Source organism: Nothobranchius furzeri, chromosome 15, assembly GCF_043380555.1.
Source record: "Nothobranchius furzeri strain GRZ-AD chromosome 15, NfurGRZ-RIMD1, whole genome shotgun sequence".
In the NCBI taxonomy this organism is placed as follows: domain Eukaryota; kingdom Metazoa; phylum Chordata; class Actinopteri; order Cyprinodontiformes; family Nothobranchiidae; genus Nothobranchius; species Nothobranchius furzeri.
Window position 1 is genome coordinate 42,322,212 of NC_091755.1, and position 14,742 is coordinate 42,336,953.

General features: G+C 46.9%; 2 protein-coding genes across 2 annotated transcripts in view; both read left to right on the forward strand.

The window, feature by feature from the left end:
• The first annotated feature begins 3,559 nt into the window (after positions 1–3,559).
• Positions 3,560–13,264, forward strand: nt5dc2 (5'-nucleotidase domain containing 2). The gene is made up of 14 exons (XM_015967301.3): positions 3,560–3,986; positions 5,190–5,374; positions 5,460–5,534; positions 5,629–5,684; positions 5,776–5,869; positions 8,465–8,593; positions 9,582–9,642; positions 9,733–9,835; positions 9,906–10,007; positions 10,095–10,176; positions 10,258–10,344; positions 10,776–10,916; positions 12,283–12,347; positions 12,575–13,264. Exons 1-14 carry the CDS (start codon positions 3,644–3,646, stop codon positions 12,834–12,836), a joined length of 1,785 nt encoding a protein of 594 aa, XP_015822787.1. The 5' UTR covers positions 3,560–3,643; the 3' UTR covers positions 12,837–13,264.
• A 1,060-nt stretch (positions 13,265–14,324) lies between these two features.
• Positions 14,325–14,742, forward strand: part of LOC107390532 (histone-lysine N-methyltransferase SUV39H1) — a 58,841-nt gene continuing 58,423 nt past the window's right edge. The window contains exon 1 of the mRNA XM_054745633.2: positions 14,325–14,451. The gene's annotated coding sequence lies outside the window, so the exon portion shown is untranslated. The remainder of the gene's footprint in view (positions 14,452–14,742) is intronic.

Sequence of the window (14,742 nt, forward strand, 5' to 3'; positions counted from 1 at the left end):
TTGTTTCTAATATTGATGATTTTGGCGTACAGCTCATGAAAACCCAAAATTCCTATCTCAAATAATTAGCATATCATGAAAAGGTTCTCTAAACGAGCTATTAACCTAATCATCTGAATCAACTCATTAACTCTAAACACCTGCAAAAGATTCCTGAGGCTTTTAAAAACTCCCAGCCTGGTTCATTACTCAAAACCGCAATCACTGGTAAGACTGCCGTCCAGAAGGCCATCATTGACACCCTCAAGCAAGAGGGTAAGACACAAAGACATTTCTGAACGAATAGGCTGTTCCCAGAGTGCTGCATCAAGGCACCTCAGTGGGAAGGAAAAAGTGTGGCAGAAACCGCTGCACAACCAGAAGAGGTGACCGGACCCTGAGGAAGATTGTGGAGAAGGACCGATTCCAGACCTTGGGGGACCTGCGGAAGCAGTGGACTGAGTCTGGAGTAGAAACATCCAGAGCCACCGTGTACAGGCGTGTGCAGGAAATGGGCTACAGGTGCCGCGTTCCCCAGGTCAAGCCACTTTTGAACCAGAAACAGCGGCAGAAGCGCCTGACCTGGACTACAGAGAAGCAGCACTGGACTGTTGCTCAGTGGTCCAAAGTACTTTTTTCAGATGAAAGCAAATTCTGCACGTCATTCAGAAATCAAGGTGCCAGAGTCTGGAGGAAGACTGGGCAGAGGGAAATGCCAACATGCCTGAAGTCCAGTGTACCCACAGTCAGTGATGGTCTGGGGTGCCATGCCAGCTGCTGGTGTTGGTCCACTGTGTTTTATCAAGGGCAGGGTCACTGCAGCTAGCTATCAGGAGATGTTGGAGCACTTCATGCTTCCATCTGCTGAAAAGCTTTATGGAGATGATTTCATTTTTCAGCACGACCTGGCTGCAGAAATTCCAGGATCAGTGTGAGCTGTTGGAGCTTGTTTGAAGGGCCAGCCAGCAGAACAGGTTTGAGCAGCTCCTGGTCTTCTGCACAGAAGATGAGCAGTTTCACACAAAAGAGGCTCCAGACAACGTCACAGTCATTTATATGCAGAGTTACTCTCTAGATCTGGAGAGTTTTGGCAACTGTCATGGAGTTTATGCACCATGCTGCAGAAATGTAGTGAAAAATATTAGAGGGCAGTATTTCTCCTTTGAAGCAGGTCTTGGATCACGTGAAGGTTCCTAAATAAAAAATCTGGAGTTTGCAGCAACTTGGCTCATTTTTTTCTTGTTTCAGTATTTTTAAATGGGATGTTTTTCCAGTTCTGTTAAACAAACAAATGGGCGTAAACACCTTTTCAACGCCAAGAGTTTCACAGTCTTGTTGCAAAAACTATCCACTGAACGAACCGCCCAGAGGCCTTCTTCGCCCATGGCCTCTACAGACCACGAGTACTCAGTTTAACGCAGTCTTCCGTAACCTCAGTTTCTTATGGGAACAGAAGTCAGTCCGAGTGTTGTTCTGCCTCTGGTGTGTGACCGGTGGGTTTATGGCATCTGCGTGTGTTTGTCTTGAGAATGCTGATCCTAAAGAAGGCCTGGGGGTGGGAATACTAAAGGGAATCCATGTGGAGCTGGAGGTTGTGATATGTTTTTTTGTTTTTGACTGTTTGCTCCAGTCATCTGGTGAACATGTGGCATGTCTCAGTGTAATCGGAGCCCTGAAGCATCTGTAGTCTTGCTGCGTTTAGGTCCTGTGGTCAGAAGAAATGATCTGTTGACATTACTCTTTCCAGTGAGAGCTTAGACGGTTTGTGTTTGGAGTCCGTGAGGTTTCAGTGTTGACAAACTGCAGGTTCTGAGTTCATGAGTTGGGAGTGGCCACTGGGGCCCCTGGAGAGGTCTGCAGGTCGCGTAGCTGCAGCCAGTCACGTTTCAAGCAGACCCAATCGCTGCAGTAAATCTTTTGCTCTCTGCAAGGAAAGCTGCAGAAAGAGGAGAGAGGGAACACTCAGGAGAAAGATAGTAACTTTTAAAAGTGTGCACTCATGAGATTTGAGTGAGATGGATGGGGGTGGGGATTTAAAAGGCTTTGAGGCATGTTAGCATGTGAAGTTTTGACTAAACTCCTGTCCTGAGACGAATCAGAGGAGAGCGAGACAGCGTGTCTCTAGAAGGTGTCATGTCAAATACAGGCATTTCACAGAATGTCCTGTTGTTTCTCTAAAGAGGGGAGGAAACCAGAGGAAGGGTGAGAATGGGAGGTGCAGGATTCTCTCGAGAGGTTGTAGAGCTTGCCTTTGGTCATTCAGAGAACTCATTCAGGTTGTCTGCCTGTGGCAAATCCTTAACGGCATGCAGGGTTTGTGACTCTGTTCTTCACAAAGAGGCTGAGAAACAACATCCTGTTGTTTGGAGGGTCTCTCACCGCCTTGCTAAACCTCTGACTTCCTCTTGTGTCGTCCCAAAGCCCCTTTCTTCTTCTGTCCTGCCCAAACGTAGCTGTGAAAGAGATTTCCTCATGAAGTAAAAACACCCAGAACCCCTGGTTAAATGCAGCTGGGTTCAGGTTCAGAAGCACCGTAACGTTTGCTCTTCGGGCTCTTTAAGCGTGTTTTAATAGTACTGATGCGCCATCGTAGAAGATCTGAGTTCAGGGACACAGTTTGTTAGCCTAGAACTAGACCAATGTCTGTTTTTTAAAGAAGAGAGTAGAACAGTTTTGAGAAAACGATGCCGAGCTATGTTTGGAATGAAACCAGCGAAGTGCCTGAAGTCCTGTCACCCGTTTAAGCACCGACCACATTCTGAGTGAAGAACTAAAAATAAAAATGCTAAAAAACTGAATTGTTGCTCAATTTCTTGGTTTTCCAGATCCACGGTTCTTCCCAACTTTTCCAAGGTGTTGTTAAACGTTGATGACTACATGCATGATTGTGAACTATTCTTTACGAATGTATTGCTCTCATTAAAAGCGCATCTTTTGTTTTAAGGTGATTTGTGCTTCGGTTTCAGCTCAGTAAGCCTTTTGGTTGTGTTTTTTTATGCAGCATCTGTTGGCAAAGTCAGAGTTCCTCTGATGTTTCTGTCTGGGTGATGTTGCTCACACCCGGAGGAGCACACCGCGACCCGGTGAGCATCCACAAATGTCCCCTCAGAAAAAAAGGGTCTGTTTATTTATTCTGAGCTGCATTTATCTTACAGATTCGGTTCTTCTCTTTGCAAATCTCACACTTTTTAGTGTTAACGTCCAAGAGCAACGTATGCAAAAGTAGCTAAAGTACAAAAATTACCCTAACGAGGCTAATGTGTTTGTATTTTTATCTTATTTTTATTTTATTCTTGTTATGGACATATCCCTTGTCTGAAATAAAGTTTGATTGTGATTGTAAATGCTGAGAGCAAACGTGACGTCAGCTCATCATCAGACACGCTGACGCAGGTCGCCGTTTGGCAGAAGGTGGTTTGGGGTCAGATGTGGTGATTCTGCACTGAAACCCGGGCTGAACGTGGATTTCCTGAACGTGTTACGAAATGTAAACAAAGCAGCTTCCTCGGCTGAACGATACAGAGCCAAGAGGTAAACAGTGATGTCAGCGATAACCCCGCCCCTCCCCTAAGGGGCGTGGCCACCGAGGAGGTGTTTTGGGTGGTTTGGTCGGAGCTGTGCAGAAGCAGCAAGCTACACCAGTAGCGTGTTCAGGCAATCAAACATGGCTCTGAAAACTGCGGGAACCGCGCTGTCCCGCACCTTGTGGGCCAGGGGCAACCGCACCCCTCCTCTGGGACGGTCCCCGAGGGCGAACCGATTCTCCAGCACGTGCAGGGCGCTGGGAGCGGCCGAGCAGGGGGACAAAAGCGACGCGCCAGGGCAAAGTGGCGAGGGAGAGCCCCCACACAAGAGCCCGTCTGCGGACAAGAAGCGGCTGAAGGAGGCGGTGGGGGCCCCGGGGGGCACGGGAGTCAGGAGGCGCTCGTTCACCTCCAACGCCGCGCCGATGGACCAGACGTCCTATCTGTGGACGCGATACAACGACATGAAGCGGCTTGTTTACGGTGAGCACGGGCCCCCTTTGTCTTCGCCCCCCTCCCTAAAAACCCACCCACGTCATCACGTTTATCTGGTGGCCGCAGGGACGTGACGTTCGTGCGCGTGGTGTTGGGGCTCGGGTCCCTAAAGCTGATTTATTACCGTACGTTTGCTCAACAACAACAACAACAGAGCTGTTTTTAACGAGGCAGCCTGAAGCACACACGGCCCAGCTGCGCTTGTTATGGTAGCATCGTGCTGCTGGTTGTGTTTTAGCTCAAAAAGTGCGTCAAATTACAGGGTAAAGCATGCAAAAACATGCGCTATTAGCCTTGCCCCTGCTGTCAGCACCTCTGCGGGGTAAAAACAAAACCAACCCCAACAGCATGGCGTGGAAGCTGCTGGTTCCAGATCAGGACGGACACGTGATATTTCATCACTTTCTATAAAATATTAATATTTGTGGGAAGTGCGTTAGTTTGCTTGAGAAACGTGACTGTTGGAGGTTGCACACTTCACCGAATTCCAGTGAACCCCCCATGCTGCACCACTGGGTGGTGCGTCAGGGTGTGTTCTTGTGCTTTTGTTACAAACGTTAAAGAAGAGATTCCTCCCAGTAACCAACTCCTGCAAATTCCCAACATAAAAGCTGGACACGCACTCCTCCCTGGAGTCTGAGGGAAAACCCGACTTTGTGTGAGAGCAGACTGGAGGGCAGCCAGCCAGAGGGTTGCTGGAGGCAAGTCTGCTGCCCAGCTGCAGGGTCCATTCAGCTGACTCAGGATAGAGGTCATAGGTCACTTTCCCATGTAGATCAGCAGCCTGCTGTCTGGCACCGGTCTGGAGGAAAGGTAAACAGCTGGGTGTGTGTGTTGTACTTGTGAAAAAAGAACCTGTCCTACAGGAAGTGCCGTGCCGCCACGCCGCTCTGCGTTTGAACACAGTCTTCAGCACACAAAATGTTCCTTTAAGACTGACTCGATTTGGTCAACAGTCAGTTGACACATGAGAACCTGTTGTTGCCCAACCTCCGCTGAGCCTGCAGAGCCCGCTGGAACAAGACAGCAGCATGCACGCAGAAGTGCAAACTCAGCCCAGACTGCAAACACTCTTATCCCCGCATAATTACCGAGCGAGCGCTTTTCTGTTCCCTCTGAGTCATCTACGTCTTCCTGATATGTTCTATTTAAAGCTGAGTCATGGTTTCTCTTCCATCCCTCCTGGGTCAGACCTGATCCCACCAGGGGCGTGTAAAAGCCTCAACTCCACGGTCATCTACGCCAACAACGAGGTCAACCTGTCCGAGGTGGACATCTATGGCTTCGACTACGACTACACTCTGGCTCAGTACTCCAGCACTCTCAACACGCTGATCTACAACACAGCCAGGAGCTTCCTGGTCGAGCATTTTAAGGTGCGTCTCACGTAAACGACACAAAATACGTTACAGAGCAGCTTTTGTCTCCGTGCTGATTCATGACTGTCGTCGGACTTCCCAGTACCCCAAAGACATCGGTAAATACGACTACATCCCCAACTTCGCGGTGCGGGGTCTTCACTACGACATCCAAAAGGTACATTTTAGCTTTTTATAATTCAGAAATTGTCCAAATTATTTTTATGATCATTTTTTATACTAACCAAAGACCCCCCCCCCCCCTCCTTCAGGGTCTCTTGATGAAAATCGATGCCTTTCATTACATTGAGCCAGGAACAGTGTACCGGTAGGAGCAATAAGATCTCTGCCTCTGAAGGCAAACACATGATTGGATGGAGCTTTGGGATGAGTTTGGAGCTAATTGTTGCTGCATGCAGGGGTCTGAGTCCAGTTCCTGACGAGGAGGTCCTTCAGCTGTATGGGGGCACCTTCCACGTCCCCCTCCAGCAGGACAGCGGCTTCTATGGAAAGGTGAGGAGCGTGCTCCCTACTCTAATACGGCCTCTGCTGCATTGATAGACGAATGGGGATGAAATAACCTTCACGCCTGAGAGCTGCCTGCTGTGAATCCCTGGGAGCTGAGTTTGGTTTGCTGCAGAGGCAAAAGCTCTGAAGCGCTGCAGACTCTACAAAACAATAATAATCTGCTGTGGCCACTCCCTAACACGTTCAGGGTGTAATCTGCGGCTGTCCTCAAATGCTTGAAAATGTTGGGATTTGCCAGGATGCAGCGTTGCATAAGACCAGACCACGATGTGTGGGATTGTGTTTGTCATGAACTGGAACGCACCTTCCCGGTCTCACAGGGCCAATCCAGGGAACGCTGTGTTCTGAACTAAGACTTTACATTTCCTTCCATCGTGAACGATAAACTGGTGCTTCTGATCAGGAGCAATGTTAAAGAGTAAGTTGCAGGTTAGAGACTCCCATGAACCAGTGTTTAGAGAAACATAGTAGAAACTCATTTTTATGCATTGTTTTACACATACATGAATTATTTAGGCTTTTAGAGTCATTTTTGTGAGAAATGTTTTATTTATGTTTTTGCTAAAACACGTGACGTCAGCTGAGGGAGTCCTGTTAGCTTAATCCAGAGAAAAATATGGATTCTAATGCGGCTCTGACACACAGGAACCTTTAAATGTTAATAATTCTACTTCTGATGGACCAAAACCATAAAGTTATGAGTTTGCTGCTCGCCCCAGAGAGCAGAGACAAACCAGAGGGAGAAACCATCGGCCAAAGCAGAGGGATTGTGCTGCGATGTGAGGAGAAGCGGGAAGGGGGGCAGCTTGTGAGTTCACGATGCTAGCTTAAGCTCGTGTGCTAGCATCACAATATAGTACAGATTACTATCGTGTACCAGACAATTAAAGTAGTGTCGGTCAGTTAATATAATATTAATACTAATGAGCATCTGTCAGCTGTCTCATACTCGTTATCCGTTCACCTAACCTAGTTTAGCGCTTAGAGAGAGGGAGAGCTTCCGGTTCTGGAGCTCATGCGGGCTTCTGTGAGCTGGATCCGACCCAGACACCAGTGAGCCAGTCCAGCTGGTGATTTTAGAAGCTGTGCATTATCTTCAGCTGGAGGCCCGCGGCGGTTCTGATCCAGTTCAGCAAACCAGCTCTACTGGCCCGCTGAGGCGCGAGCCTCTTCTGGTGGTCGGTTCTGACCTGGTTCTGACGGTGATCTGAGTTCCAGAAATCCACATTTAATTTTTTAAACCCCACCATGGCGGGTCTCCGGAGCCCAGCGCGGACCTCCCTGTTCCGGTTCCGACCGATGTGGACTACAGAAGTCCGTCTTTTCAGCTGCAGAAACGCCCTCAGGCACGGAGACAGAGGCGTTGTTCCTCTGATCTGGAAACCCGTGAACTCGATGTCCAGACAGGCTGGAGTTGGTACAGCCTTCACACACACTAGGTTATCAACATGCACACAACCCAACACTAGTAAACACACACACACACTGAAGCCGGGCGTACACTGTGCGACTTTTTCACTTTTTTGAGCCGATTTTCCACTCGTGCGAGAATCTACAAGATCGGGGCGAGTTTTGCGCCGAGCGTGGTGTAGTGTACAGGGGGTTACGAGAGGCGATTAACACCACGTGACCAGCTACCGATCAGCAATCGTGAGGTCGCACGGACTTCTGGCGTGTTTAATATTTCGCTCGTCCCTTGTGAGGGTATCGCACTGTTGAAGCGGCGCTGCGAGCCAAAATGTACCAGAACCGCTCACGGCGCATGCACAATCCTGCATCAACACCGCTCGCTATTTCCCTAATAACACACGTTGTTAGTTTTAATTTCTACACGTTTTTTTACTCACAAAGATCGTCAAGAAAGCGTGTTTGTCGTGTTCGTGTCAAATTAAACTGATCACAAAACACAGATTTACTTTCTTCATTTCGTTTTCCTCATCCAACCCCCATAAATCCCTGTGTGTCCTCCTGCAGCGCTCCCGAAGGACAACAGGCAAAACAAGACAAGAAAGTCTGACGTGTTGAGTAAAAACTGCTATTTTTAGCATGTTTTTGGGTCCGACGTGTTGCTACCAGACGTACAGCGTGAACGCCTGGCTCGTGAGATCTGCTCTGCGAGGAAGTCGTACAGTTTGAGCTGAAGCTGAGTGCTACGAGTGAAAAAGTCGCACAGTGTACGCCCGGCTTAACTGGATCACATGACCTCTCTACCCTAAAACTAGCCACTCTCCACACTGAGCTGAGGCACCGAGCTTCTGACTCCCTTTGGTTACGTCGGAGGTTCAGACTTAGAAACAAGAGCCTTTTTAGAAGCTCTGCTGAGAAAGGCCACTTTTTACTAGAAAACTGCTGTTATGTATTTTAAAACTAAATATCCACAATAAACATTTCAAATAGGATTTTCTGGACAGCATTTTATATGAATTAGAAAAAAATGTTACCTGCAGTTTGCTCTTTAAGACTGCTGCCTGTAACGCCGGTGGATTATTATTTTGGCTAAAACTGGAGTTAACTTGTTTTCATGTCCTGATGATAAACTCATAAGAGAGGCTTTATAACCTCACAGTCATTTGCTCTCAGGGGCCAAAGGTGAAGCAGTTCATGGATATTTTCTCCATCCCTGAGATGACCCTCCTGGCTGTGGCCAACGACTTTTTCAACACCAACGACATCGACTACGATCCAGTTCACCTTTTCAAAGATGTGTCTGTGAGTTTTTCCTCTTCTAGCTGTGGCTCTGTTCTGGCCTCGGGGGGTGTGTGTGTGTGGGGGGGGGGGGGGGGGGGATCCCTCAGCTGGAGACTCAGGAATCTGCTGAGCCGAGGCAATGTTTGCATTGGACCCTTTAGTCAGGTCAGGAGCCAAGAACGGGGGCTGCTCCGCCTCCTTTTCCACAGCTTTAAAGCTTCCAGTCCAGGGAACAGTCTGCACTGTAAAAGCTCATTTTGGTTTAACCCTTCGATGCATGAATTATGAAATCTTCAACCATGATTTATTTTTAACAATTTTTTTCATTCATCTTTAGGTGTGAATGAAACAAATTTTCTACAAATATTTTTTGTAAAATTTTATAATTTACAAATAATTTATTGCACGTCCACCTCAGTGGACAGCGTGCGTTCTGAGCATGATATGTTGGCTTGCCTTACTGAAGTCCAAATGGAGGGGCTGACATGCAATAAAGTCTTCAACAGCTGTGCTTAATAGCAAAAAATAAATAAATAACAATTTTGAGTACAGTGATCCCTCGTTTATCGCGGTAGATGCGTTCCAGACCTGGCCGCGATAGGTGAAAATCCGCGAAGTAGGGACACCATATTTACAGTATTTATTTAACAGGTACGTATTCAGTATTCAGACTTTTAAAACCCTCCCTTTACATAGTACTGTATTTTTACTTGTTTTTTTTTTTGATAGTTTTATTACAAAAAGTGCATTTTATGATGAAATTGATGAAAAAAACAGGAATTTCTTGATATTTCGCATAGAAAAATATCGCGAATCGGCGAATTTCCCTTGAATAAGGCTCCAAAGAAAAAATCCGCGAAGTCGTGAATCCGTGATAAACGAACCGCGAAGCAGCGAGGGATCACTGTACCCGTCCACTGTAGTGACCATTATGCACCAAAGGGTTAAAACAGTTTTTTCTGTAAACGAGGATGAAACGACTTGTTTCTGAAAATGTTTTTTCATCCAGGAAGCCATCGGCATGGTTCACCTGAAGGGCTTCATGTACAAGTGGGTCATGCAGGATCTTGGTGAGAAGCCTGTTTCATTCTGTTCCCTCGTGCTGGGGAACATGAACAGATGCACGTTGCTAAAGCGAGCCGTTTTCCTGGTTTTTGCAGACAAGTTCATCCTGAGGGCCAAAGAGACGGATTCTGTTCTGCATCGACTGGTCGGTCATGGAAAGAAGCTTTTCCTCATCACCAACAGCCCCTTCAGCTTCGTGTAAGTGTGAGCTGCGTTCACTCTGACTCGTAACCTCTGCCAGCTGCCTTACTCTGTGCTGCTTCTGCAGGGATAAAGGGATGACGCACATGGTGGGGCAAAACTGGAGAGACTTCTTCGACGTCGTAATCGTGCAGGCAGACAAGCCGCACTTTTTCACCGATTGTATTAAGTGAGTGACTGTTGCTGACTCAGAAGTGAGCCATCCAGGATTCAGAGCATGACCTCAGCAATGTTCTCACACTCGTTACTGCTGTAGACCTTTTAGGCGCTTGGATGGAAACGGAGACCTTCAGTGGGAGAAGATCAACAGCCTGGACAAGGGACAGATTTACAAACAGGTTAGCCAACGGGTCCTACTTGTGTCTGCAGCTGTGTGTGTTAGGTGCATCTGGTTGGATCGGCTGTGTTTTGTGTTTTAGGGGAACTTGTTTGACTTCCTGAGGCTGACGGGCTGGAGGGGATCAAAGGTTCTCTACTTTGGAGATCATCTTTACAGCGATTTGGCTGTAAGTATCAGAGTTTGGTGATGTCATCGCCACCGACTTGCTTTGATAAAAGTCTGTGTCCGGACCAAACTCTGGAGTGACCCAGATCATGTTCCTGCCTTTTAGTTGCGAGGAAAGCGGAAAAAGTAAACAAATTTCATAACTATAAAAAACATACACCTCAAGTCATCTTTTATACCCACAGAACCATAAACCATGCTGGGAATACTGGTTTTATTCAGTAGTCTTCAGTTCTGTGTCAGTTATTCCTTTAACGATCACAGTGATGGGACCCCATGTGATAACCCGGGTATTAGCATGTTAGCATTATGCTACAAGCATAAAAACCCCAGCAAGGCGAGGAAAACGTGTTGCAGCATCGCCACACCGGATTCGTCAGTTTCTTCCTAAAAATCTGTTTTTATGCAACCTGTTTTTCTTTTTTGCTTCAGGACCTGATGCTGCGACACGGCTGGAGAACGGCAGCCATCGTCCCCGAGCTGGATCATGAGACCAAGGTGGTGAGCGCTCACCAGTACGCGGTGACCCTCACCTGGCTGCAGGCTTTAACCGGCCTGATGGAGCGCCTTCAGGTGAGGGCTTCCATCCGTGCTGCCGCTAGAGATTTAGCTCCCGATTCGATTCGGAGTCATGCGATTTAGATCACCTGCAGATACCGAGTCCCGATCCGATACTTTTCAGGAAAAAATGAGAATAAGAAGAAAAAAAAGAAACCATCTTTAGCAAAGCGTTAAAATAACGAGAAAACACATCCTAGTTATCCCTCAAGTTTCTTTCATTGTTTTTAGAACGGAAGGAAGAAAACGATCTTTCGTATAGCGCCTCTCAAGACTAGAGTCACGAGGTGCTTCACTAGAACAGAAATGTTAAATATAAAAAGATATAAAAAAATAAACATCATAAAAATGAGAAAATGAATGAGGAGGAGGAAATGAGTGGATCCTGGGAAAAGCGGAGTTGGTAGAAGGATCAGAATAAGGAGAGGGTGGCGATGAAGCCTGAACAGCTGCTTTTCAAAGGAGGAGGAAGGAGACACAATAACCTAAAATACGTAATGACACAGAACCTCCCGTGTCCGATTGGGTTTGAAATGTCAACATCACAACGTTCTGATAGCTTTTTCATCCCAACCTGTTGGGTTTGGTGCCAGGCCCACGTCAGCGTAAGGGTCTGGACCAGTAACTACAGCGAGCTTTCAAAGGGAACGCGTGAAACAGCTGAAGTGCTAGCTCAGATCTGTTAAATGGTCTGTAGTTGTGTAGCGCCTTCTTAAGGTTCTACAGCCCCCCAAGGCGCTTCACAATCAGTCATTCATCCATTCACACACTGATGTGGATGAGCTACGATGTAGCCACAGCTGCCCTGGGGCGCACCGACAGAGGCGAGGCTGCCGAGCACAGGCGCCACCGGTCCCTCCGACCACCACCAGCAGGCACGGTGGGTTAAGTGTCTTGCCCAAGGACACAACAGCAGCATTCTCTGGTCGGAGCCGGGATCGAACCTGCAACCTTCTGATTACTGGACAACCCGCTCCACCTCCTGAGCTGCTGCTGCCCCCGCTAGTTAAACCCCAGAGTCGTGCTGGGTTACAACGCACGTCCTGCACGTTTCCTTCTGCAGGCGTGTCACTAGCTCTGCGTGACAGCTGCAGAGGGAGACGGGAATGTGGAGTGAAGTCAGACCAGAGCAGCTGTGCAGACAGACACAAAGTCATGGATTACCTGTTCTTGACACCGGTGACCTTTCCTCCACACCGACACAAACCCCCGTCTAACTCGTGATTGGGTCATGTGCCGCGGAGTAAAAAAAGCATCACATGCCACATTTCCCAGACCCGCAAACAACATCATGTGTTCTTCATTATCAAACCAGTAACTAACCATTAACGTGCCTAACTAGTTCGATCTACATGTGACTGACCTTGTTTTATTACGTTAGGTACACCGAGACCCACGGTCCAAAAAGGTGTTTGATGAGTGGCAGAAAGAAAGAGAAGAGCTGCGGTGAGTCCTAGTTCAGTCCTCAGTGGCTCCCAGTAAACCCAGTGGTGTACTTTATGTGACACACACATTTCTGTGCTTATTCTGGACTGTGTGTGGATAAATACGGTGTGCTGGGGTAGAAGAATAGATGTTTAACATGCTAATTGTTTGCTTTTATTTCTATTAATGCTCCAAAGAAATCTGAACGTGATATTATTTTTACTGTCAACACCTTTGTTTGTTTTTAGGGTGATGACCAAGAACCTGTTCAACCCCCAGTTTGGCAGCATCTTCAGAACCTGCCATAACCCCACGTACTTCTCCAGGCGCCTGAGTCGGTTCTCGGACATCTACATGGCCTCGCTGAGCTGCCTGTTGAACTACGACCTGTCGTACACCTTCTACCCCCGCCGCACCCCGCTGCAGCACGAAGCCCCACTGTGGATGGATCAGCTGTGCACGGGCTGCATGAAGACGCCTCACTTAGAAGATATGTCGCACATACGATAGGAGCCGTGCTCTCTGACTCCTGGAGGTTTACAATGGTGGTCAGGTAAACGCTTGACAAGGCTGGTGGACATGGTTTATTTAACAGTGTGTGTTTAAACCCAAGAGGGTACTGTTCAGGTCCCTCCACAGGTCGCTACAGTGAAAACCTTATGCGAGAATCCACCGGAGGGCGCTGCACCTCCGTCGGAGCCCGAGACATTTGTGGACTCGAGGCTTGACGGGCGTTGGTTTTGTATTGCCGAGCTGCAGATGCACATTTAAAACAAACAAGTAAAAAAAAAATTCTTTTTTATGTGTTTCATTAATTTGTAAGCTGTACACTTCTCATGTAATGTATGTACACTTACGCAAAATACCTCGGTGTATTAAATGGAACATGTACAGTCAAGTGAAAACTTACCTTTGATGAATAAACGGGTGCATCCAGATGATGGTTTCCATTTGTTTCATTGGGTGTGTGGTTGCTAGGCAGCACAGCATCCAGTCACTGATGAGTCAGTCTGCACCATAGATGTGTTTGATTTCAGTAGCCTGCATGAAGACGGCAGCAAAGCTGCGGTGCTCTGCCATGTTCTGGTATGGATGTGGGGTGTGTGTGGTTTCTACTGTGATTCAGCCTCTGCTGTAGCCGAGTTCAGCCAAATGGAAGAAGGAACAACCTAATAGAGAGGTGCTAGGCGAGATCAAGTAAAACAAAAAATGTTTATAAAAATGGTGGGAAAAAAAGAATAAAATAGGACAAAAAATGTGAATGAAAAAGAAAAAGGTAGTCACGGGATACTGAACAGACTGAATTAGCAGAAACATCTGCATGTGAAGAAGACCGAGAGGAAGCGATGCATTTTATGTGAAGTTTTGTAACAAACCGCTTGGGATCAATTTTCCCACTTCTCAAATGTGTGTGTGTGTGTGTGTGTTTGACCCTGCTGCACAGTGAGTAACATCAGCTGCAGCATCCTGCCTGCTTGCTGGAGTTCATACAGCATCTGGCTACATTTAACTCTACTTGTTGGGAAACATGAAGCCCTGAGTGCTGAGATTCCTTTTTATCCATCCTGCAACAGAAAATCAAGGCCGAGGAAGCTTCTGAGCCATGAGGAGGAACCGACAAGTGTTAAATAGCGGCTGTGGAAACTGACAGAGGACCAAGAATCAGAACTTGATAGGATGCAGATTTAAAACTTTGAGATATTTATCAACAAACATCAGAACCTATAACCCATATTAATCTAGGCTTGGTGCTAGCTGTATGAGTCATTTCCTGGTATGTGGTACAGCAGTGGCTGCAGGCATTTGCAGAGGGGGGTGGGGGTGCTTGAGACCCTGCCCCTTTTGTCCCATGTGCCCTTTTTGAGGTTTAATGATTTTTTTTAATATATATATATATATTTTTTAATTTTTAAAAGAATTTTCTATTTGTGCCCCCTCAACTATAACAAAAATAATCATTAATAAAATTTCTTTTTAATAAAGTTATATAGCTGGCGTGAGTCACGTGACTATACCGTCTCTTCCTCGCGCCAGAGCGCACAGCCGGTCACAACAAGCTGCGAGCTCCCACGTTTCCTTCACGTTTAGGACATACATATTGAATGGGAGAAACGGACTAACACCGGTAAGTAGGATGCACACTACTATACACAGTTATTAGATTATTTTGTACATTATTAAGTTGTTTTGTGGCACTAGGTGTGTGTGTGTGATATATTGCTAGCTGGGTGTGTGTCTGTGGCTGGGCACCGACTCTGAACCTCAGTAGCTTTAGGATTAACCAAAAACATTCTGTACATAAGTACTTGTACGAAAATATTTTTTCAATCTTAAATATTGGGAATTTGCCAATAAAATGTCGTTGTTGTTAACTAGGTACCGCAAAGTTGCATTCCTAGCGCCACTGCTTGTCACG

Coding starts and splice junctions, on each gene's coding strand:
- nt5dc2 (XM_015967301.3), top strand. CDS start 3,644: ATGGCTCTGAAAACTGCGGGAACCGCGCTGTCCCGCACCTTGTGGGCC. Junction 8,594..9,581: donor ACCTTTTCAAAGATGTGTCT/GTGAGTTTTTCC, acceptor TTTTTCATCCAG/GAAGCCATCGGCATGGTTCA. Junction 12,348..12,574: donor AAAGAAAGAGAAGAGCTGCG/GTGAGTCCTAGT, acceptor GTTTGTTTTTAG/GGTGATGACCAAGAACCTGT.